Genomic DNA, 26,380 nt, shown 5'->3' with positions numbered 1-26,380 from the left:
TCAGTCATTTTCCCCTGCTGGCTGGAAAATTTTGGGTTCAAACTCCACTTCACACTTAGGGCAGCTTTTTCCAGTCAGCGAGCAGGGGTGGGGCCCTCTCGCCGATGTGTAAAATGACGCGCGGTGATGTCGGGCGTGCATCCCAGCATCTCCCTGCGTCATTTAGATTTTCAGTTTGGCGGGCGCACAACCAATCTGTCAGCGGCCTATTAAGGCCACTAAAAAAGTAACTGAAATCATTAATGGACCTGCCCGTCCAACCTTAAGGCTGGCGGGCAGGCGAAGAGCCCCGGCGGCCTTCATAAAAAGCAGGAAACTTCATCCATGGGCGGGATGAGGTTTCATAAAGGATTTAAAAATTTCAGAATATTGTTAAATAAAGTTAATGGAGATGTCCCAGCTCATGTGACAGTGTCACATGAGGAGACATCAGGAAAATCTTTTGGTATCCTTTGAATTAAAACTAACAACAATCTTCCTGAGGCGGCACTTTGCCTCAGGGAGATCTGTGCGCTCTTACACGCGCTCACACGAATGAGCACAGTCCCGGCTCAGGGAATCCCCACCCGCACAGGGACGCATAGTGCTTCCGAGCGGTCATCACGCTGGGCGGGCCTTAATTGACCTGCCCACATAAAATGGCAGCGCGCAGATCGGGAACCCGCCCGCACCAGCACATCCCCCCCACTGACTGAGGGAAAATGCTGCCCTTAATCTAGGCTGACAATTCAGTGCAATCGTGAGGAAATGACGTTTTGCGGCTTTTTACATGAGTCATTGATTGAAGCCTCATATATGTACTCCAGTAGACATTAGAAATCCCATGGCACTATTCAAGGAACAAGAATTTCCCTTAGTGTACTGACCAGTATATTTTTCTCAGTCGTCACCACCAAGAATAATTGCTGTTCACTTAACTTTGCGGTGTACAAAATGGTTCTCATGTTTGTCTACATAAGCACATTGAGTGGGCCTAAAACAAGTAATGCATTGTAGAGTAAACATAAAAACACATGATTTCCACAGTGCACAGCAGGTTCGCCAGAAATGAAAATGTAAAATGTTGGAAATACAAATCAGGTCAGGCAACATCGGTTAAGAAAAAGCCAGGAAGGAAGGTTCTGTTATTCATCACAGTGGCTAGGTACAGGTTTCCCTCACATGCTAAGTTCTCAAATTCAGTTGGTCCTGTTGAAAGGGGTGGGGTGGGGGGAGGGCATAAAATTAAATTAAAAGGGACAAACTTCTTCAGAGTGAAGGAGTGTAAAACAAGCCACAGGGACAACCAACAAAACGCTTGGCCATTTCCCTGCAGTTACAGATTAGCATCAGAAACAAGGTTATCTGTGCGCCCCAGTTGGTGTGAAAGGGCAGAACACTAACAATAATAGAGAATGGACAGAAGTTATGGTTTCATGGGTATCTCCTATACCAAAACAGCTATACTGCAACAAGAAATCATACTGTAAGCGGTAGGTGTAGAAATTAATGGGGTATAGTGGGTTGCAGCAAATTACTTTGTCTAAAAATCTTGCATACTGATTTCTTTGGGCAGGATTTTTCAGTTGACATGCGGGGCGGGCTTGACACGCCGACGCGTAAAGTGATGCGCGATGACATCAGGCGTGCGTCCCAACGTCATCGTGCTGAACAGCGATGTTTCGTTCAGCAGGCACATGCCAAAGTCGGCTGCGCGCCCGCCGATATGTAAATGGCTTATTAAGGCCATTAAGGATCTAATTAAGGTTATTGTAAACGCTGCCCGTCCAACCTTAAGGTAGGCGGGCAGGCGAAAAGGCCAAGCGGCCTTCACATTTTTTAGCAAACCTCAACCACGAGCGGGATGAGGCTTCCTAAAGCTTTTATTAAATAAATTAAAACATTTTCAAATATATAAAAACATGTCCCATCTCATGTGACACAGTCACATGAGGGGACATGTTGAAATAAATTTTTAAACCTGTTATTTAATATTTTCAGAAGCCCTTCAATCTCCCTGCCTCAGGAAGTGCTTTCTCGCGCACATGCACGAAAGAGCACTAGCCCCAATTCTCCCTCTTACCCCCGCCCGCACAGGTAGTGCTAAGCGCTACCGCTCACGTCTTACAGTGGGCGGGCCTCAATTGGTCCGCCTGCGTAAAATGGAGGCGTGAAGCCGATTGTGGCTCCGCGATTGTCCCCACCAGCTTCCGCTGAGCCCGCCGCCAACTGAAAAATTCTGCCCTTCATGTCCAAGGCATAGTGCTTACTACATATTTCACTGATACAGTGCCTTTAACATGGAAAAGTTCACTTCAGAGGTGTGGTTGAGAAAGAATGGAAACCAAACCAAAGGAACAGATATTACGCTGGGTCAAAATCCTGGAATTCCCTCCCTAACAGCATGGTGGGTATCTACACCACATGAATTGCAGCAGTTCAAGACCACCACCTTCTCAAGGGCAATTAGGGATCGGCAATAAATGTTGGCCTAGCCAGCGACGCCCAAATGGCATAAATGAGTTTAAAAAAAGGTTGTGACCAAAGAGTTTGTCAAATAGGATTTTATGCAGTCTCTTAAAGGACAGCAAGTTAGACAGGCATAGGGGCTTAGGGAGGAAACAGCAGTGTCTGAGGTCTAAGAAAGTTGAAGTCATGCTCTAAAAGGCAAGGAGGATGCAGAAGAGGTCATGGTTAGTGGAATGGAAATTCCTGGCAAGACTTTAGGAGGTGACAGACAGCGAGAAGTAAAACAAGGAAGGGATTTAAATAACAGGGTGAGAATTTTAAATTGGAGGCATTGGGCAACCAGGTGCCAGGATAGGAAAGGGGGGATTGTTGAGTAGGACCTGATGTGGCATATGACAAAACAATGGCGATCATAAAATCCCTCTCAAAGCTGGGGTACACTCATTTGGTTGAGCTATAAAAATAATTCCATAGTGAAACAGAGTGAAGCTACACTGGCCTAAAACTGACAAACTGAGCTCAGGGAATAATCACTGTGCATTAGCATTTTTACTTTAAATAAATTTTCTGGCAATTTTCATAAGCACAGCAAGAATGTTTCAGGCACAGACCCTGGGCATCTAGGCCTCTTACAGTCGTTACCATCCTGGGGATACACTTTCATGTGTAATCAGCACGTGCGCCCAATCTGCTATATTAGATGCTTAGGCATCCATTTTAAACATGAAAATGGATGATTACCATCAAATTTCTAGGTTTTGTTTCTAATTTTAAAAAGCAAAGTATTAATGAAAAAGAAAACAAAATAAACTATTTGAATTCAAGGAGTTATTGTGCCAAAGTAGAAGCTGAGTAACACCCTCCCTGTTGAAAGTATAATCTAATTTTTCCAAATTATTATTTTTTATTTATTTGTTTATAAGGCATGGGCATCGCTGGCTAGGCCAGCATTTATTGCCCATCCCTCACTGCCCTTAAGAAGGTGGTAGTGAGCTGCCTTCTTGAACTGCTGCAGTCCCTGTGGTTTAGGTACACCCACAGTGCTGTTAGTGAGGAAGTTCCAGGATTTTGATCCAGCGACAGTGAAGGAACAGCGATATATTTCCAAATGACATGGAGGGGAACTTACAGGTTTCCCCTTGTCCTTCTAGATGGAAGTTTACAACGCACAATTAATCTAAGTAATCAAAACAGTATTAAGAACTTGAACCAGGCCTGAATGTATTGGCCCAATTTTTACAGTAGATGTTGTTGGTACTCGCTGTTATTATGGGGTAAACTGGACAGGCACTCTCACATATGCAGATGAACATGGAAATTAGGAAGTTGTGAACTGCCCCTTCACAATTTTTTTTATTATTTGTTCATGGGATGTGGGCATCGCTAGCTAAGCCAGCTTTTATTGCCCAGCCCTAAATTCCCTTGTTCATAGGGCAGCTAAGGGTCAACATATGTAGGCCATGTAAGGACAACAGATTTCTTTCCCTAAAGGACATTAGTGAACCAGATAGGTTTTTACAACAAACAATATCAGACTTTTATTGAATTCAAATTTCACCATCTGCCATAGTGGGATTTGAACCCAGGTCCCCAGAGCATTAACCTGGGTCTCTAAAATATAGGTCAAGTGACAATACCACTATGCCACCACCGTCTCATGAAGCTTTGCTACCCAGGTATATTGTTGAGAGATTCAGCATTCAAACACACGAAAGGTTTAAATTTGTGGTACTTGCCCACTAATTACTGACTAACACAGCGGCATGAGGGCTGGTGCATTCAAATATAAGTGAGCATTTAATGGCATGGCAAACATTAATTACCCCCAAACAACCTCTCTGGTACTGAAAATTTACTTCTACAAGTGAGTTCAATTTTGCAACTTTTTCTGTCTCTTACCGCTCTCTACTGATCTTTCTCTATTTTGTTTTCTGGACATGATTTTACTTTAAATTAAAGATATTAACTCTCACTTCCTTGTTTAGACACAGGGTGGGGGCTAGTAATTTTAAGTCCTCACACACATTCAGGTAGGGCAAGATGTAAAACTTTTAAAAATCAAAAACTTGAACCCAAACCTCCTACTTCCATGCTTAACAGAGGCAGGATTCAAGATGAGCAGTTAAACTGCTCTCAGGAGGCATATGGATCATTAAAATATTACATTTAACCCCGATTACTGATTTAACCCCATGGTGGGCCAGGTTTTCCAAACACTTGGCAGCTCAAGGGAGGTGAGGGCAGCTTCAGGGAAAAAAGTGCCTTTACAGCACTGCTTGAGATCCAGCAGTTCTTCCCTCCAACCCACGTGCTAACCATCTTCTCCACTATTTGATTCCAGGGGTTGGGGAACAGACCTCACTCCTCATCCCAGGAGAAATGGGAATCGGATAGCCCCCATCCCAGGACCCCATTAACTCAGTAGCAGGCTCCCCTGCTGCTCTCGCGGCCTTCCCCAGGGTACTTCCTGACAGGGAGCCAAGCCTGTCAACTTTGCTTGGGAATACTGTGGATAAAGAATAGCATGTATGCTTCCTCAATCTGACCTGTTGAAAAGAGCACACCATTACTTGGTCCCAGTTCCCATGTAGTGGGTGCCATGCAGAAAGGGGCTTCTAATTACCATAAGCGGCCGTGTGAAAGGCCATAAAATGCCTGTGGGCAACTGCAAGTACAATCACTGCTGACCATGAAATCTGGGCCAATATCTCATTCTTTGCTATGGGTTTGATTTTACAAAGCAATTGGTTTGGATGGCATGCTGAAGCAGCAGGGTCACAAATACAAGTATTCAGATATTTGCTTTTCCCAGTTCTGCACAGCAAGAATGGCAGGAAGACTGAAGTTGGCCATTGTGAATCCCTAACATTAATTAAATTATAGTCACAAGTGGCTGATTATTTCCAGAGCAATGATAGTCATTTTGTTTGTACTAGTTCTTTGGTGGAAGAGAAATACTAATCTTAATCCTTCTGGTTTCGAATTTGTTTACGCAAGACAGAATTTGACTACAGGGGTGTTGAGCAATTTTTTTATTGGGATAATTCCAAGCTCACAGTAGATAAACAGGCAGCATGGGACTTTCAAACGACAATAATTGATATCAGATGTTCTTGAGAAGAAGCACATTCCACTCACAGTTACAGAACAATGGGTTATATAACATTATCTCTAGATAGTCCTCAGTGATTTTGTTACATTTGGTGGAATTTTGCAACAATTTTGCCATGTTTCAATACATACAATTCTTGGCTTTCAAGGACCATGTATGAGCTTACATTTTGTAGCCTGGTAAGAACAATATGTCACAGTTAAACTGAGTGTCCTTTCTTAGAAGAAAGATCAGTGGAGAAAGGAGAGCAGTGAGGTTGAAAAGCGTTCTCCCATTGTAACCATAGAGAGGTATAGGCGGAGAAACCAATGAACAGGTCACCCTAACCCTAAACCCAGACAGGAAATAGACTAAGGGAGCTTAAGGGAAAAAAAAGTTAAAAAAACAAACACAAGCAAAAGCAAAGGAAGGGGAGGGAGTAGGGAGGGCGAAAGCAAGGGGGAGATGCCTTGCCTCAAGTTCGCTTTGTATTAGTTTGTGAAGAATTCCTCGAAGATTTTTTTTTCAGCAAAATTTTTCAGAATGGTTTTGTGATTTCATTTGACTTATGATTTTTCAAGGTATAACCCTGGTGCTGTGATTAGCTGCCTGTGAAACAAAGAAAGGAACAAAAGGACATTTAAATAGTGCTCATCACATCGCTAGGAGCTTCATGTCCAAGGGGAAAAAAATAGATATAGGAGGGGGGTGTTATTGGCACATAGAGGCTGGCCTGCTGGATAAAAAAAATTACAACTTTTTAATGGCTTTGAGTGGGACATATGTTTAAGACTAGCAAGCATGAAGTTAGACTGAATCCAATGTGGATCTGAATAAAGTTATAATTAAGTGTAGGCTTTTTACCACAGTAAATAGGTTTTCCTAATAGGTTGTCAGGTTCCAACATAGATGATAGACTATTGCTTTTGTACAAAGTACAGTTTTAACATTTGACTTGCCTGCACAGGTTTGTTCTTGTATTGGTCAAAAGCTGAGTATGCCCTTGAGGAAAATTTTTCTTGTTATGAGTGTGTAGCAACATGTCACCAGCTCATTGGGATGAATTTTTAACTTGCTGTTGGGCATAATATTGCAGATCAGCCACTCATTACTGAATCCATGTAATTATCAATTCCATTAAGCTGAAGGCTTGTTATTATACATGTTGACCAAGGGAATTGTAACTCTGTTCTGTTAGCCTAACAAATTGAGAGAAACTGTAAGGTATGACTTAAAGCTGTGTCAAATCATCAACTTGCCATCTTTGGATGTCTGGATGTTACGGACAAAGATTCGTGTTCAAAACAACAATTAGAAAATATGGCATCTTAATTGTAGGAGTTCTGATATTTTTTGAGATTTTTTATGAATGTAGGGATGTAAAGGGAGATAATACATTTTGGTCAAATATATGCTGCTGTTTTGTCAGTTCTAGCAGCCTGCGATCTGTCACACAGAGCAAATCAGAAGGCAAGAGCTACCAGATTATATCCCAGCATTAGTGTTAATTGCAAGCTCTTAGTTCACTTCCGACAAACTTAAACAAAGTGTACTGATATTCTAGTAAATTGAATCATTACTCAGCAAAACGTGAGGATTAGTCCTTTCACTGTTAATTAGAAGATCAAAACTATGAGCATTTTTGTGCTAAATTTTGATTAGTGGTAAAGTTCTCTCTTATGTTTAGCTGTCAAATGACTGAATGCTTCCCATTAAGCTGACATTTAGGAACACCAGGGAAATTCCACTCAAACAAACTTTTCTATCATGCCACATTTACAGATTCTGTGTCTGCTACCATGCAAACTGGTTCAGTGCAATATTGTATATTTAATAATATAACTTCCAAATCTATTAATCAAATATAAGATGACACCATCTGAGTTAGAAAATCGGTACTGCAAATCTGCCATTGAAAACGACACTGGACCGTCCCTAACATTTTACATTCCCAATGGTGATCCTTCTTTAAAACCAAAATTTAGATTTTAAAATAATAGGATGAATTGACTAGATGCCTGCTAAACAGCAGAAGCAACATACTATAAGCAGAGCTAAGTGATATCACAACTAATGGATCAGATCAAAGCTCTGCAGTCCTGCCACATACACTTGTGAATGGTGGTGGATAGCATCCAGGATAAAGCAGCCCACCAGTACTGATGCACAGTGACAGCAGTGTGTACCATCTACAAGATGCACTTCAGCAACTCACCAAGATTCCTTTAAAAGCACCTTCCAAACCCACGACCTCTACCACCTAGAAGGTCAAGGGCAGCAGATACATGGAAACACCACCACCTGCAAGTACCCCTGCAAGCCACATACCATTCTGAGTTGGAACTATATTGCCATTCTTCACTGTTGCTTGGTCAAAATTCTTGAATCCCTTCCCTAACAGCACTGTGGGTGTACAACACCAAGGTGGATTGCAATGTTTCAAGAAGGCAATGTATCACCACCTTCTCAAGGGCAATTAGAGATGGTCAATAAATGCTGGCCTAGCCAGTGGTGTCTATATCCCTTGAATGACTATAATAAATGGATAGAATCAAGGATGACTTTAAGCCAGGTTCCTCAGTTTTTCAACTGACTTTAGTTTCAAAGTCAGCAATGACAACCTTGTTAATAAATTTATTTTACTGACGTGTTATTTCTTGGTTAATTCACCAAATGTTGCACAATTCTGGAATGCTAATGTACAAAATCAAAAGCAAAGATAACAGAGGAAACTGGAATCTATGCTAGTGTTTGCTGCTGAGGAGTTGGTTCCAGTAGTAAAGGTTAACCCTCCACTGTGCAGGCTGTTTAGAGCAGTTGAATGTGTTTCAATGTTGACTATGTAAATCAAATGAGGGGCTGTGTTCTGAAACAGATACAATCACAAGACCATTCAGTAGGAAGTCAGGGTTTGTGGACTGAATCAGACCAATCTCAGAGGACTTTAAGTTGTGTTATAAGTTGTGCTGAGCACCCGAGGTGAGGTGAGAGCGACTGCCCCTGACATCAAGGCCGCAGTCGATCGAGTGTGGCATCAAGGAGCCCTAGCAAAACTGGAGTCAATGGGAATTGGGGAAAGTTCTCCACTGGTTAGAGTCATACCTAGCACAAAGGAAGGTAGTTGTGGTTGTTGGAGGTCAGTCATCTCAGCTCCAGGACATCACAGGACAACTCCAGAGTTCCTCAGGGTAGTGTCCTCGGCCCAAACATCTTCAGCTGCTTCATCAATGACTTTCCTTCCATCATAAGGTCAGAAGTGGGGATGTTTGCTGATGATTACACAATGCTCAGCACCATCTGCAACTCCTCAGATGCTGCTGCAGTCCATGTTCAAATGCAGCAAGATGTGGAGAATATCCAGGCTTGGGTTGACAAGTAGCAAGTAACATTCGTGCCACACAAGTGCAAGGCAATGACCATGTCCAACAAGAGAAAATCTAACCATTGCCCCTTGAGGTTCAATGGCATTACCATCACTGAATCCCCCACTATTAGCATCCTCGGGGTTACCAGTGTCCAGAAACTGAAATGGACTAGCCATATAAATACTGTGACTTCAACAGGCCAGAGGTTAGGAATCCTGTGACAAGTAACTCACCTCCTGACTCCACAAAGCTTGTCCATTATCTAGAAGGCACAAGTGAGGAGTGTGATGGAATACTCCCCACTTGCCTGGATGAGTGCAGCTCCCACAACACTCAAGAAGCTTAACACCTTCCAGGACAAAGCAGCCACTTGATTGGCACCCCATCCACAAACATTCACTCCCTCCACCACCGACGCACAATAGCAGCAGTGTGTACCATCTACAAAACGCACTGCAGGTAACTGCGTTATCACTTCTTCTGCCATTCTGGGCTCAACCTTTTCAACATCTGTTTAGACAAACTCGCAGATTTCAGTCTTCACAAATTCCAATTCATCCAAAATACAGTCACCAAGGCTCCTTAGACAGCACCTTCCAAACTCATGATATAAATGAAAGGCCACAGCTCGTGGACTGTGTGCAGTTCTGGTCACCACACTGTAGGAAGGATGTAAGTGCACTGGAGAGGGTGCAGAGGAGACTCACCAGGATGTTGCCTGGGCTGTAGCATTTCAGCTGTGATGAGAGACTGAATAGGCTAGAGTTGTTTTCCTTAAAGCAGAGAAGACTGAGGGGGGGCCCAGATGTGTTCAAAATTATGTGTGGCATAGATAGGGTAGATAGGAAGAAACCTTTCCCCTTAGGGAGATGTCAATAACCAAGGGGCATAGATTTAAGGTAAGGGCCAGGAGTTTTAGAGGGGATTTGAGGAAAAAACTTTTCTCCCAGAGGGTGGTTGGAATCTGGAACACGCTGCCTGAGGGGCTGGTAGTGGCAGGAACCCTCACAACATTTAAGTAGTATTTAGATGAGCACTTGAGATGCCATAGCATACAGGGCTACAGGCCAAGTGCTGGAAAATGGGATTAAAATAGATAGGTGCTTGATGGCCGGCATGGAGACAGGGCTGAAGGGCCTGTTTCTGTGCTGTATAACCCTATGACTCCATGACTACCATCTAGAAGGACAAGGGCAGCAGATAGATGGGAACACCACCAGCTAGAAGTTCCCCTCCAAGTCATTCACCATCCTGACTTGGAAATATATCGTCGTTCCTTCACTGTCACTGGGTCAAAATCCTGGAACTCCTCCCTAACAGCACCATGGGTGTACCTACACCACATGGACTGCAGCAGTTCAAAAAAGGCAGCTCACCACCACCTTCTCAAGGGCAACTAGGGATAGGCAATAAATGCTGGCCCAGCCAGTGACGCCCACATCGCACGAATGAATATTAAAGAACAATCAATGTCAAGCAATTCCCCTGAGGCAGATAATTTGCAGTGGGAACTCATGAACACACACTCCCACTGGCATACACATTGCATTAATTACACCACAATTATACAATGTCACAAGACTGCCAATGTCCTGCAGATTTAAAGAATTGACATATTTCCCCCGAACCTCAAGTGACAGATTGTATCTGTTCCTATCCACATTCTATTGCATAGTTTCCAATAGTATTTATTTTTATTTAAAATATTTATTTAAACTTATTTTACTTGTTTATTTTTCACAGAGATGCTCAGTGTAGCCAAATAAAACATTAAACCAGTTCTAAGGTAATGATCTGTGAACATGTAGTTTGTTCCTCGTTTATGCCAATGACACCCATCTTTACCTCTCCATCACCACACTTAACCTTCAAAACTGCCTGTTATCGAGGCATGAAGGAACCAGAACTTGCACCAAATAAATAGTAGCATAACTAAAAGCGTAATTTTGTTCTAGGACAGAAATTCCATATCTTAACCCTAATTCCTTCATCTGCCAAGTTGTCACTCAGGTTGAACCAAACAGAGTGCAATCTAGGTGTCTGTCTGACCTGGAGCTGTACCTCAAACTCCACAGCCGGTCCATCACCAAAGTTGCCTATTTCCAACATGAGAACACTGCCTGGCTGGTTTCACTCTCAGCCTACTGTGGCCAAAACCCCATCCACTTCTTCAGTCATTCTGGGCTCAACCTTTCCAACATCCGTTTAGCCAAACTCTCAGATTTCAGTCTTTGCAAATTCCAATTCATCCAGAACAAAGCCACCTGCATCCTACTGGATCCTATTCATTCATCCAACCGGTCCTCATTTCCCTACCCATGCATAATCTACAAGCTCCTCCAGCCCTACAACCCTCTAAGATCCCTATTCCTCCATTTCTGGCCTCTTGCACATCATTAATTATAATCACTCCATCACTGGTGGCAGTGCCTTTAGGCTTGACCCCAAGCTCTGAAATTCCCTCCCGAAACCCCTCAGCCTCCTGAACTTGTTCTCCTCCTTCAAGATGTTCCTTAAAACTTAACATTTCCCTGTCCTATTAACTCGTTATGTGGCTCAGTGTCAAATATTGTTTGATAATGTTGCTGGCAAGTACCCTGGGACATTTTATTACATTAAAGATGCTTTATGAATACAAGCTCTTGTTGATTAGAAGTATCCTTGTTCTTAGTTACAAATTCCATATGAAATTGCACCATTTTACCTCTACAATATCTTATTCTAACTCATTGCTCCCAAGATTCTTCTCTCTCCTCTGCCACCAGCAGCACAATATCCATCGTACCACTGCAATTTGAAATTATCTCCCTAAACCTCCCTGCCTTGCTATCTCTCCTTCAAACTTCAAAAGCCTCCCTAAAACCTAATACATCATCCTCCAAATATAGCTTTCCAATTCAGATCAGATCCTACATGATTGAATATATGAAATATCTTGTTAAAGACAATGAAGTGTAAGAACTTGCTGATACGGTATATAACTATGTTCAACCATGGTTGCCCACACAGCTAAGACCGAGCCTACCTCAACGCTGGGCAGAAACCCAATTGCAGCAGAAGCCAGGACAACTGGACCTTAAGCCCTGTGTCCAGACCCAGTCAAATCAAAAGATCTGAGAAACAACAGACAAGAAAACAGAACAGGGGAAAAGATGAGCAATCTTACTGGATGATGTGGTTCTGAAGGCCTTCTGAGTAATGTTTTTGGACAGCAGCCAGAAAGGGCTGCTACTGGTGTCAGATTCAAGCCACGTCAGGTCACGTAGAGCTCATTAGAATTCATCTGACATGCCTACAGTGGGGGGAAGGCTGGGGTGGAGGGTAGGCAAGCGGGAGAAAACTAAATGATGTGTTTTATGTCTGGCCCCAACTTTTGGCAATATTCTTGTGCTTGTTTGTCGTGTGTCCAGTACCACTATTGTAGGAAACACAATCTCTAATATTAAATATTAAGTTGATAAATTCACAGTCATATTACATCTATTTTTTGTGCACAATTAGCAATAATTCTTATTACTTAAAACTGGAAAGACTCACCTTCCTATTCACCTCACAGAAAAGCTGAGCTCCTTTGGGACGACAGAGAGAGATGATTTAGACATCTCAAAGCGCTTTACAGCCAATGAAATATTTTTGAAGCATAATCACTGCTGCAATGTAGGAAATGTGGCAGCCAATTTGCACATAGCAAACTCCCACAAACAGCAATGTGATAATGACCAAAAAATCTGACTTTGTGATGTTGATTGAAGGATAAATATTGGCCAGGACAATGGGGATAACTCTCCCACTCTTCTTCGAAATAGTACCTTGGGATCTTTTACATCTCCCAAATCAGGCAGAAGGGGTCTCGGTTTAACAGGTCTTCTGTTCAGTGTGAGAACAAGTTCAGCCACACGGAGGAGAGTAGTGGTGGATGGGGATTGTTCAGATCTCTGTTCCCCATCCATCACTACTCTCCTCCGTCTCATCCACCACAATCCCCATCCACCACTACTCTCCTCTGTTTGGCTGAACTTGTTCGCACACTGAACAATTTCTCCTAAAACTCCTCTCACTTCCTCCAAATAAAAGGTGTGGCTATGGGTACCCACATGGGCCCCAGCTATGCCTGTCTCTTTATAGGGTATGTGGAACATTCCTTGTTCCAGTCCTACTCTGGCCCCCTTTCACAACTCTTTCTCCGGTACATCGATGATTACTTCGGTGCTGCTTCATGCTCTCGTCTGGACCTGAAAAAATTGATTAATTTTGCTTCCAATTCCACCCATCCATCATTTTCACATGGTCCATCTCTGACACTTCCCTTCCCTTCCTTGACCTCGCTGTCTCAATCTCTGGTGATAGACTGTCCACCAATATCCATTACAAGCCTACCGACTCCCACAGCTCCCCACACCCTGCTTCCTGTAAGGACTCCATCCCATTCTCTCAGTTCCTTTGCCTCCCTCGCATCTGTTCTGATGATGCCACTTTCAAAAACAGTTCCTCTGACATGTCCTCCTTCTTCCTTAACCGAGGTTTTCCACCCACGGTGGTTGACAGGGCCCTCAACCTTGTCCGGCCCATCTCCCGTGCATCCGCCCTCACACCTTCTCCTCCCTCCCAGAAACATGATAGGGTCCCCCTTGTCCTCACTTATCACCCCACCAGCCTCCGCATTCAAAGGATCATCCTCCGCCATTTCCACCAACTCCAGCATGATGCCACCACCAAACACATCTTCCCTTCACCCTCCCTGGCGGCATTCTGTAGGGATCGTTCCCTCCATGACACCCTGGTCCACTCCTCCATCACCCCCTACTCCTCAACCCTCTCCCACGGCACCTTCCCATGCAACCGCAGAAGATGCAACACCTGCCCCTTCACTTCCCCTCTCCTCACCGTCCAAGGACCCAAACACTCTTTTCAAGTGAAGCTGCATTTCACTTGCACTTCCCTCAACTTAGTCTACTGCATTCATTGCTCCCAATGCGGTTTCCTCTACATTGGAGAGACCAAACGCAGACTGGGTGACCGCTTTACAGAACACCTTCGGTTTGTCCGCAAGCATTACCCAGACCTCCCTGTCGCTTGCCATTTCAACACTCCACCCTGCTCTCATGCCCACATGTCCATCCTTGGCTTGCTGCATTGTTCCAGTGAAGCTCGGCACAAACTGGAGGAACAGCACCTCATCTTCCGACTAGGCACTTTACAGCCTTCCGGACTGAATATTGAGTTCAACAATTATAGATCATAAACTCTCTCCTCCATCCCCACCCCTTTTCCGTTTTTTCCCCCTCCTTTTTGTTTTTTTCAATAATTTATATAGATTTTTCTTTTCCCACCTATTTCCATTATTTTTAAATGTACTTCCATCCATTGTTTTATCTCTACCTTTTAGCCTTTTTAGATTCCTTCACCCCACCCCACCCCCACTAGGGCTATCTGAATCTTGCTTGTCCTGCTTTCTACCCTTAATTAGCACATTCCTTAGATAATATCACCACCTTCAACACCTCTTTGTCCTTTTGTCTGTGACATCTTTTGGTTATCTTCACCTATCACTGGCCCTCTACCTAGCTCTTCTTGTCCCAACCTCCCCCCCAACCTTAAACCAGCTTATATTTCACCCCTTTTCTATTTTTACTTAATTCTGTTGAAGGGTCATGAGGACTCGAAACATCAACTGTGTTCCTCTCCACCAATGCTGCCAGACCTGCTCAGTTTTTCCAGGTGTTTTTATTTTGGATTTTCAGCATCCGCAATTCTTTGCTTTTATCTCTGTTGTCAAGCATGTTACTCTGGTTGAAATAAGTGGGTTGTTTCAAAAGATTACGTTAAACAAATACTGATCCCCTGCTTCTTCTTTGCACATGCAAACAACCAGCATATTGCCTTTTAGCATTGGATACTCCATGCACATCTCAAATGTGTACTGTTCAATCCAAAGCGAGGCCATTCAAACTACAGTATACCGATAGATAAGTCTAAGATCCACAAAGTAAGAATCGACATTGTGCATTCACAAAAAAAAATTTCAAAGAGCTATATTAAAGCTAGAGCATTTGATTAATAGAGGGAGGAATCCAAATAGTTAATGCCAAGTATGGGGTGCTGACAAACAGCTAAAGACCAGCTAGCTTCCTTGCTTTGTCAGAAGCTCCAGCGATATGGAAATAGTTGAAAGTGCATAAAAACACAAATGCAAACTGTAATGCAAATAAGTCATATGACCATTGGATTCCAACTTTCAACATAGGTACCCAGGGAATACATTACAGAATCTGACCTGGCTGTGACATCAAAACTGTTGATCAGTAGAATAAAGTAATAACCTGAATGATAGTGCGCAGCATAAAATTCACTTTCCAGAGCTGTGAGAGTACAAAACTCAAAACTAATTAACTGGCGAGGACATTTTGACTCCGCAATAACAGAATAGTTTTACAGCTGCTTGAGGATTTTGTAATATGATAGTTACATTGGCTAAACATACCAGATGTGTGATCTATTATGGAACTTCCCTTTACAATGATGGATTGAGGAGTGGACTGCAAAGCAATGCACTTAACTCACAGAACTTCACATTATTAGACACTTAACAGAAACCACAAACCATAAAAATTAAATTTTCAAAGAACACTTTATTCTTGATCAGAGTAAAAACTTTTATTATTGAGTGGTGTTGGACAGCATAATGACAATAGGGAACATAATGTCAACAGGCAGCCAAGTTCAACAACAACACGGAAAAATATGGTGGTTCTTCTAAGTACAGAAAGATGTGCAGGAAATATACTGAGATTTTAATACACAAGTCCCAGATTTTTCAACTTACTACACCACACAGGAAATTTGGCTCAGTAAGCAATGGCTAGCTCATTTTGTAAGTAAACTGTTGCATATCAGAGGGAGCAGTTCCTTGGAACAGCATTTTACAATAAAATTCCGTAGCCAAAGAATGTGGTGGCAAAGCTTTGTAATGTTCCATGGGGACATTTTCTTTTAAAATTGATACAGCATGCTGAAGTGCAGCTGCAACTCCTGTTTTTCCAGAATTCAACACAAGCACCTTTTGTGAGGCTACTCCAGATTGACAGGCCAGCAATATCTTTCTAATGTTGCACAGAATGGAGTCGAGATTGGGCACTTATCCTGATGCAGCTCATATGGTTGGGAAATAGATGGATTTTTGATTCCATATGATTAATCGGGTGCAATATTTTATCACTTTACAAAGTCAGACTTTGCTGAACAATTACAGTTCTGATTCTACTGTTGAGAATTCGTTCTTCAGAAGAAACTTTAGACCAGGGACTAGAAATTTTTCCAGGTGGACATTGAAGATGCCATAACAAAAACAAAAACAGAATTACCTGGAAAAACTCAGCAGGTCTGGCAGCATCGGTGGAGAAGAAAAGAGTTGACGTTTCGATGCTGCCAGACCTGCTGAGTTTTTCCAGGTAATTCTGTTTTTGTTTTTGTTTTGGATTTCCAGCATCCACAGTTTTTTTGTTTTTATTATTGAAGATGCCATGGCACTTTCGAAGATTTTGGAAATCTCCTGGTGTCCTGCTCAAAATTTCTCTCAAAACACCACCACCTAATTTAAGGCAACTGGTCCTCTCACTGTTCTTCGTCCGGTCTTGCTATTCACAAAATGACTAAGTAACAACAGTGTCTGAATTTCAAAAGTAATTCACCATGTGTTTGATACTTGGTATGCTTCAAAGAGATCAACTTGCACTATTATATATACATTAAAAGGCAGTATTTTCCTTCCGTCGGGGGTGTTGTGCGGGAGCAGGCGTGGGCGGGTAGGTTCCCAATTGTCCCCCCTCCACCGACCCCCCCCCCCCCACCCCCCGCCCAACCCCGGTCAGGGGCATGCTGCCAATTTATGTGGGCAGGTTTTACGTGTTTTTCCTGAAGAACGCCTGGGCTCTTTGCCTGCCCGTCAACCTTAAGGTTGGACGGGTAGCTCCATTAATTAATTTGGCTGCGCGCCCGGTGAACTGGAAATCTAAATGACGCAGGGTGGCGTCAGGAAGCACGCCTGACATCACCCTGCGTCGTTTTACGCATCAGTGAGCGGGCCCTGCCCCCGTTCGTCGACCGGAAAATGCTCCCTTTGCTTATTATACTCCATGGGGAGAAAATTCTAATAATTAACCCTGTTTGAAATTTACCTAAATAATGCTTTTGTTGTTCAATTCCTTGTTCAAAATGTATTCCAAATAAACTGCATTTTAAGGATGTGGATTGTGCCCCCTCAATTTACATTCCTTCAATGAAAACAAGTTCAATTCTGTCCCTCCCATAATATACACAATTTATGTAAACTTTCAAGGCTGTCTTGTTCGTGGGATCAAAAATGTCTTTGATATTGTAAATTCCATTTATTTAATACCCCAAATTTTTGTTGCACTGTCAGCTTTTAAAAGACAACAGGTATTCATTTCATTTTGTGTCTTAAAAGGATAAATTTTAAGAATCTCTGTATAATTTAGGGGATAGTGGCCTGAAAATGTCCATGAGTTACTTAATGCCCTGTTTACACTGGTGCTCCAGCTGCCACCAGCTTGAATTTGGTTCTGAAATGAACAAGCAGAGAGGGCTGCCCATTTCAAACAGGAGACCACTGGTGACTCTGAGGTGCCAATGGGTCGAGCATGTGCTCGGTTGAGTGGCCTAAACAGTGATCCTAAAAGGGACTTGTAAGCTGTCAATTAAGAAAATATGAAATTAAAACAGAAAACATTGGAAAGAGACTAAAGTTTAGTAAAAGAACTCCATCTACTTTAGACAATTTCATCCATATCTTTTCTTGTTTTCCTTCTAACTCCTCCCCCACTCCACCTTTCTGAAAGAGCCAAGTAATACTGAATTATAATTCCACTTACATCAGTCATTGTGCTAGCCCTAAATCTGGTGCATCTCTAGCTAGACAGAAGTCCATCAATTCCACAGTCCTTCTCATTAATCACCAATTTCAATGTATCCACCGAAGCATTAGCAAAAACTGTTAAAGTAACTGGTGCTTACAAATCATGGGGAAGGGGTGGATCGTTCAATAATATTTCTCATACAACATATACTGTCAATGGAACCTGTGTGCCAAGAATTTTCCTTTCTGCTGATTCATCTGACAGCCAGCAATTCAAAATGTTTTACTATCCCCATTCCAAGGCTCAACTTTATCACCAGAATTGTGAACTCGTATAAACATTAGCTGAAAAATCCACAGGTCTACACTGAGAATGCTATTTCTGGGAGGATAATTGAATGCATCCAACATGGAATGAGCAGGACATAATAGGAAAGAAAATTTAAAAGAATAATTTACTACTTTTTTTGACACGTGTAAATATTTTGGCAATTAATCTTGTAGTGTAATATTTTCAAGAACATCAATAACCATTTTGTACCAATATACTGTAGTGTGATTAACATTGCAAATTGTCGTAGGGCACTTTCCAAAGGTACAGGAAATAGATAGCGAGCAAGAGATAGGAGACATGGCACAAAGGCACAATCAACATGATGGACTTTGAGGAAGCTTCTGAAAGTGGAAGGAGACTTAGAAAAGCCAAAGGAAATGGAGTATCAGGTAATCTATCCAAGCCCCTTGTCTCTGTGCGATTCTATCATGAGCCATACATAAGAGAGGTAATAGAAGGTATAGGAATGGAAGTAAATAAGCCAAATGTACACAGATAGGCCAGTGTGGTATACCAAGGACATGCCAGAGTGATTACAGTATTCTCAGTGGGTCCTTTGCCATCATGGTGGCCAAGGACTTGATGCTGAAGGAAAGAAGAGGGCTTGAATGAACTTCTCAATGATCAGATTGGAAATAAAAGAAATAATACATAAGCATGAAGACGGAAGAAAATGGATTCTGATGGTTAGCAATGTGAATGCCAGGTAGTGCATGTCCAATGGAGGAGGATCCGAGGTGAAAAATGCACTGCTGTAGCTGAAGATGTTTTGGCTGCCTAAGAAAATGAATATGTTGGATGAGAACAATTCAACAGAATATAATGGAGGATTTTACGTATGCAGCTAGGTGTCTAGATGACACTTCTACATGGTGTGGAGAGATTGCTCGTGTTGAAAGCACAAACCAGAGACGGCTTCTGCAAAGCAATATATTGAAGTTGAATGTAGAGAGTGACTGAAGTTCTGAGAAAATGTAACCTGTAAGTAATGAAAATATTGCATTAGGCAGAATATAGAGTTGTAATGGCAAAGTCCTGGGCCCAACAACCTTCAGCTGTTTCATCAATAACCATTTCTCAATTATAAGATCAGAAGTGGGGATGTTTGCTGGTGATTGCACAGTTCGATTCTATTCACAACTCCTTAGATAATTAAGTGGTCGATGCCTGCATGCAGCAAGACCTGGACATCAGTCAGACTTGGGCTGATAAATGGCAACTTACGTTCGCCACACTCGTGCCAGGGAATAACCATCAACAAAATCTAACCATCTCTGTTTGAAATTCAATAGCATTACTATTGCTGAATCTGCCACCATTAATATCCTGGGGATTACCATTGACCAGAAACGGAACTGGACCAGCCATATAAATACTGTGGCTACAAGAACAGGTCAGAAGCTGGAAATTCTGTGGCTGGTAACTCACTGCTCAATTCCCTAAATCCTGTTCACTATCTACAAGGCACAAGTCAGAAGTGTCGTGACCGTCCACTAGCCTGGATGAGAGTAGCTCCGATAGCAATCAAGATGTTCGGCACCATTCAGGACAAAGCTGCCCATTTAATTGGCACCACACCCACTACCTTAAACATTCACTCCCTCCATCACTGGCACACTGCAACTGCACCATGCCGCCTTTAACAGCACCTTCCACACCTTCAACCTCTACCACCCAGAAGGACAAGGACATCAGGCACATGGGAACATCACCATCTGTAAGTTCTCCTCCAAGTCTGGTGCCATATTGACTTGGAATAAAAACACCATTCCTTCACTGCTGCTAGGTCAAAATTCTGGAGCTCCCTACCTAAAAGCATTGTGGATGTACCTGGACTGCAGCAGTTCAAGAGGTGGCACACCGCCACCTTCTCAAGGGTAATTAAGGATGGGTAATAATTGTTGCTTTTCCAGTGATGCCCACATCCTATGGAAAAAAATCTGAGGATTCACAACATCTTCAAAGCTGCTTAGTTAGTTTTCTAACTCACTTAGTATATATCACCGAGATATTTGTTTTCTCATAGATTAGTCACTGCAAACAAACACGTTTAATTTCTGATACAAATACAGGAAAAAGTGATATTAACAAAAAAGCTGTAGAACTCCACCTTTGCTTCTAACTTTTAAGTGTTTGTAATTACATTAAGGAATTCCATCAATAATTGTTAATAACCATCCAATTGATTGTCCAGTGATTTTTAAGGTTACAAGATGACAATCAGTTCTTATTTGACCTGCCCACCTTGGTTATGGGTAGGTCCTGAAAAAATGTTCAATTGCTTTGATTGACATTTGCAATCAAGCACTAATGAGCTTACAGTAATGTTGACTGGAGTCAGGTTTTTTATTACATGGTCACAATTGGTTTGGTTGCAAGGGAATGATCATCTTTTCAGCCTCCTGCTTCAGCAACTTCAGACATCTTTATGGATAATTTTGTTTACAGTAAGGATTGTAGCCTCCAAGTCAAACTTATGCTAACTAAATCTCAATTTTAACCCAGCACTTTAAAAAACCTTGACATCTAAAATTGCCATTTCCTTATACGCCCATGTTCAGAAGTTAAATTGAGAATCAAGACTACAGGGACACCTTAAATTTTCAACCCAAATCAATTTTAATTAGGCCAATTCATTTAAATCTATTAAATATTGATCCCGATTGGATGGATCTGCCCCTTGAAGATAGTTTGTTAAAAGCAGATGTACAAATGCTTCACCTTTGGTATCTGTTATATTCATTCATCAAACAAAAAAAAGCACAAGAGTTTACTTCTGTAGGGATAGAATTGCAAAGTAAAGAGGTTCTGCCAATTTTTTATCGAACCTTGGTTAGACTACGTCTGGAGCACTGTGTACAGTTCTTCTGCCAATGTTATATGCAGAACCCCGGAAGGCGCAGCAGCTTTTTATTTATCGATTCATAGAAACATAGAAAATAGGAGCAGGAGTAGGCAGGATGTGGACATCGCTGGCTAGGCCAGCATTTTTTGCCCATCCCTAATTGCCCTTGAGAAGGTAGTGGTGAGCTGCCTTCTTGAACCGCTGCATTCCATGTGGTGTAGGTACACCCACAGTGCCATTAGGAAATTCCAGGATTTTGATCACGTGACAGTGAAGGAATGGTGATATATTCCAAGTCAGGATGCCATGTGGCTTGGAGGGGAACTTCCAGGTGGTGGTGTTCCCATGCACCTGCTGACCTGTGTTTCTAGGTGGTAGATGTTGCAGTTTGGAAGGTGCATCTTGTGAATCATACACACTGCTGCTGCTGTGCATCGGTGGTGGAGGGAGTAAACATTTAAGATGGTGGATGGGGTGCTAACCAAACCGGCTGCTTTGTTTTGGATAATGCTAAGCTTCTTGAGAGTTGTTGGAGCTACACTCATCCAGGCAAGTGGAGAGTATTCCAGCCCATTCCTGATTTGGTGCCTTGCAGATGGTGGACAGGATTTGGGGAGTTCGGAGGTGAGTTGCTCTCTGCAGAATTCCTAGCCTTTGACCTGCTCTTGTAGCCACAGTATTTATATGGCTAGTCCAGTACAGTTTCTGGTCAATGATACTCCCCCAGGAAGTTGATAGTGGGGATTCAGTGATGGTAATGCCATTGAATGTCATGGGGCAATGGTTAGGAACTCTCTTGTTGGAGATGTCTGGAGCTCGAGTCTTCAGTACTACTGCCAGAATGTCTTCAGGACCCATAGCCCTTGCAGTATCCCATGCCTTCAGCTGTCACGTGGATTGAGTCAAATTGGCTGGAGGCTGGCAGCTGTGATGCTGGAGACCTCAGGAGGAGGCCGAGATGGATCATCCACTCAGCCCTTCTGGCTGAACATGCTTCAGCTTCATCTTTTGCAATAATGTGCTGGGCTCCCCCATCATTGAGAAAGGGCATATATGTGTAGCCTCCTCCTCTGGTTAGTTGTTTAATTGTTCACCACCATTCACAGCTGGATGTGGCAGGACTGCAGAGCTTAGATCTAACCCATTGGCAGCAGGATCGCTTAGCTTTATTGCATGCTGCTTCCGCCTTGCATTGTAGCTTCACCCGGTTGACACACCATTTTTTTTTAGGTATGCCTGGTGCTGCTCCTGGCATGCCCTCCTGCACTCTTTGTCAAACCAGAATCGATAACCCCGGCTTGACAATAATGACAGAGCGGGCCCTGAGGTTACAGATTGTGGTTAGGTACAATTCTGCTGCTGCTGATGGCCTGCAGCACAGCTCTGAGTTGTAGGATCTGTTCGATACCTACCCCATTTAGTATGATGGTGTTGCCACACAACATGATAATTTATAATCTTTAAAGAGTCTCCTGAAAACTCCGAGGCGGCATGTACAGCCTTACCTTAACTCATGGCCACTCCCAACCAAACCCCCTAACAGCGAGGGCGAACCTAATGCCATTCAGTGTCAAGACGTTCACTGTGGGCCCTGCTTCATTGTAATTTTCCCAACTATATTTACACGACCCAAACAAGGTTTAAACAGAAACTGACAATTATAACTACTTCCTCAACAAGTCAAGCTTTTATATAGTGCGGTAAATACAGTGCGAAAACACCAAAACATAACTAAGTCAACGCTTAAATAATTATATTAGACAAGTGTTATAGTTAAACAGGATAGTTTTTTTTTCTACAAACGCATCTGTAGAGGTTAACTGAAAACGAGAGAGTGAACAAGAACTGAAACTGGGCGTAAATAAAATTACTTTAGCGCTTTAAATGCTCCGATCTTTATTTTCTTTACAAAACAAAAGTAGCCCCAGTAAAGGATTGGGAAAAATGTCACCGCCCAACATTTCTTCTAATATGTTTATAATGACTCACCATCAGGAAATTCTTCCATTTCCAACTGAGCCTCGTCTGAATCCACCTCCGACATCTTGGACACTTATTTGACCCCCTTTCTTGTTAAATACGAACAATATAAACAAAAACGTTTGTGTGAGAATTTATTAAAAAATCTCTCTCTCACTTTAAGAGGGAAAAAAATACATAGTCAGTCGAGCCACGGAAAGCTTCAGCCTCAGGGAAGAGAGCGCGATCTCCAGGTAACAACCAGGAGACCGGGCTCCCTTTCCTAAAGTAAAATGAAAAGATGTTTTTTCCCTCCCCACTCCTCCTTCTTTCTTCTGGGGCAAGTCTGGAGCCAACCGGCCCTTGAGGAGAAAGAATAAACTCAAAAACCCCTGTTGCTCCGCCAAGAAAGATCGGAAACTTCCACCACCAACAAAGTTTGATGCAGTGACTAGCGCTCTCAGGAAGCAGCGCCCGAGCTATCTTGAGTGAATAGTTTTTTTTTTGTGTGTGCACCCTCTTACATTGTTTCCGCCCATCTAACGCAACAGCAACACAAAAAAAAAGCAGCTGGAGCAGCGTCAGAGCGAAGCCTTGGGACACACGACAAAACCTTTGAGAATAGCCCTTACACTTGGAAAAAGTCGCCTGACAGGATTTCTGACTCATCACGGGCCACACACCGCCCCGTTTCCGATTTTTTTTAAATCAACTTTTTTTCTTCTGATTACGCACAATGCAAAGCTGCCTCCTTGTATCCTGGCATCCACACTGTACACAGATCTACACAATGCAGGGGACTCACTCACAGCACAGCGTTTCACTCTGAGTGCTGTGGGTTAATTTTGCTGCAAGTGATACACTGCAAATCCCAGTTGTGTTCCTTACACATCCTGAGCGGCTTGGAACAGCAAGGGAGAGGAGTTGTAACAACAGTGCAAGTATGGCGGAGGGTGTTGTAAGTTTGATTAGGGTCTGACCCTATTGCAATGACTTGTTCAAATGAGGGAAAACTGAACTTGGTTCACACTGTGAAGTGTTAGCCGCTAGCAAATGTACTAGGCACTGTTTCTACATCTTCTTCAGTTCTCTGCCTAAAGACAGGTCTGATCCACAGCGCCACGACCTCCACCATGGGTAGAGCAAGGAGGCAGGTTCTTAGTCCACCCCAGCTGGAAAGGGGATCAAAGCCTGTGCTGTTGGCAACAATACGACCCACACCAGCCATCCAGTTCCCCAAGGGGTCTGAGTTGCAGTGGCAATATACATTTTTACATACATATAGTAGCCTGGAGCTATGGATAGTGATGGTGGAAGTCCAATTTCTTTCCATCACATGGAATCTCTCCCACTCTTACCGCCTGCCATTGGCATATGGTGGAAGGATTTACAAGTTGACAAGGCCCCACATGGGAGACTTATAAAGAAGGCAAATACACATGGGATACAGGGTAATTTGATAAGGTGGGTTCAAAATTGGCTTAGTTGTAGGAGACAGAGGGTGATGACAGAAGGATGCTTTGGTGACTGGAAGCCAGTCACAGACCCAGTGGCGTACCACAGGGGTCTGTGCTCGGTCCCCTATTATTCATCATTTATATAAATGACATGGGTGACTATGTGGGGGGCAGGATTAGTAAGTTTGCGGATGACACAAAGATTGGCCAAGTGGTTAACAGTGAGGTTGAGTGTCTTGGGCTACAGGAAGATATAGACAGGATGGTCAAATAGGCAGATAAGTGGCAGATGGAATTTAACCCTGAAAAGCATGAGATGATACACTTTGGAAGGAGTAATTTGACAAGGAAGTATTCAATGAACAGCATGACACTAGGAAGTTCTGAGGAACAAAGGGACCTTGGCATATGTGTCCGTAGATCTCTGAAGGGAGAGGGACATGTTAGTGGGGTGGTGAAAAAGGCATATGGGACACTTGCCTTTATCAATCGAGGCATAGGTTATAAAAGTAGGGAGGTCATGTTGGAGTTGTATAGAACCTTGGTGAGGCCACAGCTGGAGTACTGTGTGCAGTTCTGGTTGCCACATTATAGGAAGGATTACTGGAGGGGGTGCAGAGGAGATTCACCAGGATGTTGCCTGGGATGAAACATTTAAGTTATGAAGAAAGGTTGCATAGACTTGGGTTGTTTTTGTTGGAGCAGAGAAAACTGAGGGGCAACCTGATCGAGGTGTACAAGATTATGAGGGGCATGGACAGGGTGGATAGGGAGCAGCTGTTCCCCTTAATTGAGGGGTCAGTCACGAGGGGGCACAAGTTCAAGGTGAGGGGGAGGAGGTTTAAGGGGGATGTGAGGAAAAACTTTTTTACCCAAAGGTTGGAGACGATCTGGAATGCACTGCCTGGGAGGGTGGTGGAGGCGGGTTGCCTCATATCCTTTTAAAAGTACCTGGATGAGCACTTGGCATGTCATAATATTCAAGGCTATGGGCCAAGTGCTGATAAATGGGATTAGGTAGGTAGGTCAGGTGTTTCTCATGTGTCAGTACAGACTCGATGGGCTGAAGGGCCTCCTGCATTGTGTGATTCTGTGATGTCTGTTTGGCTGTTTTATAAATGCAATTCCCTTGGCCATCAAATCCTGGACTGGGACTTGAACCCAGAGCTTCTGGCTCAGAGGCAGGAATGCTACCCAACGCACCACAATGCTTCCTATTATGCAGAATTTATGCCTTTTATAATTAACTGAAATATCCTGTCAATACATCTCTGAAAACATCTCTGTTTGCCTCCTAAAAATAGCTCTATTGAATGAATCCATTGTGTATTGCCAAAGTAAAACATCAAAGGAAGACATGCCTGTCAAGCTTTGGTGCATTTACACTGATTAATCCAACCCCTACAAACCTCCGAAAACTCTGCATTCCTCCAATTCTGGCCTATTGTGCACCCCCTTCCTTTGCTCCACCAGTGATTCCTTAAGCCACCTAGGCCATACCCCCTAAAATTTCCTACCCAAACCTCTGCACCTTTCGACCTCCCCTCCTTTAACACCTTCCTTAAAACCTTTCTTTGATCAATCTTTTAGTCACCTGTCCTAATGTCTCCATTTTTGGCCCGGTGTACGCTTTTGGTTGATTAAGCTTCTGTGAAGCACCTTGGGATATTTTACTACGCTAAATTTGTAAATTCAAGCTGTTGTGGTATGCCAAGCTCTATGTCACACCAGCATCATTGATTAGGGGAAATAATCAGAACTATTTAGGATTAAGATACAATTTACTTAAGAAAAGTAATAAAATCCCAAATGGTACAGTTGTTTACAGCGCCAATAGTCAGCCTACCCACACTGCTAAGTTCCTGAATTCAGTCACTACACAATGAGGAAAATTGTTTTTTATGGTTTTCAGGCCTCTTGTGGCTGCTGAAAATCCACAAGGCTTTTATGTTGAGAGCCGTCATAGTTCCTGTTGCAGAAAAATTGCTGTCTCCACTCCAGTTCTTCAT

At 42.9% G+C, this 26,380-nt stretch overlaps 1 protein-coding gene across 2 annotated transcripts in view; it reads right to left on the bottom strand.

The window, feature by feature from the left end:
- Positions 1 to 23,404, bottom strand: part of ano6 (anoctamin 6) — a 160,989-nt gene extending 137,585 nt beyond the window's left edge. For both annotated transcript variants that reach the window (XM_041216533.1, XM_041216535.1), the window contains exon 1: positions 22,945 to 23,404. In XM_041216533.1, coding sequence (XP_041072467.1) covers positions 22,945 to 22,999 — 55 coding nt within the window. In that variant the 5' untranslated portion in view covers positions 23,000 to 23,404. The remainder of the gene's footprint in view (positions 1 to 22,944) is intronic.
- Positions 23,405 to 26,380: the final 2,976 nt, after the last annotated feature.

Source organism: Carcharodon carcharias, chromosome 21 (genome assembly GCF_017639515.1).
Source record: "Carcharodon carcharias isolate sCarCar2 chromosome 21, sCarCar2.pri, whole genome shotgun sequence".
In the NCBI taxonomy this organism is placed as follows: Eukaryota; Metazoa; Chordata; class Chondrichthyes; order Lamniformes; family Lamnidae; genus Carcharodon; species Carcharodon carcharias.
The sequence above is the reverse complement of the archived record's forward strand: the minus strand, read 5'-3'. Positions and strand labels throughout refer to the sequence as shown.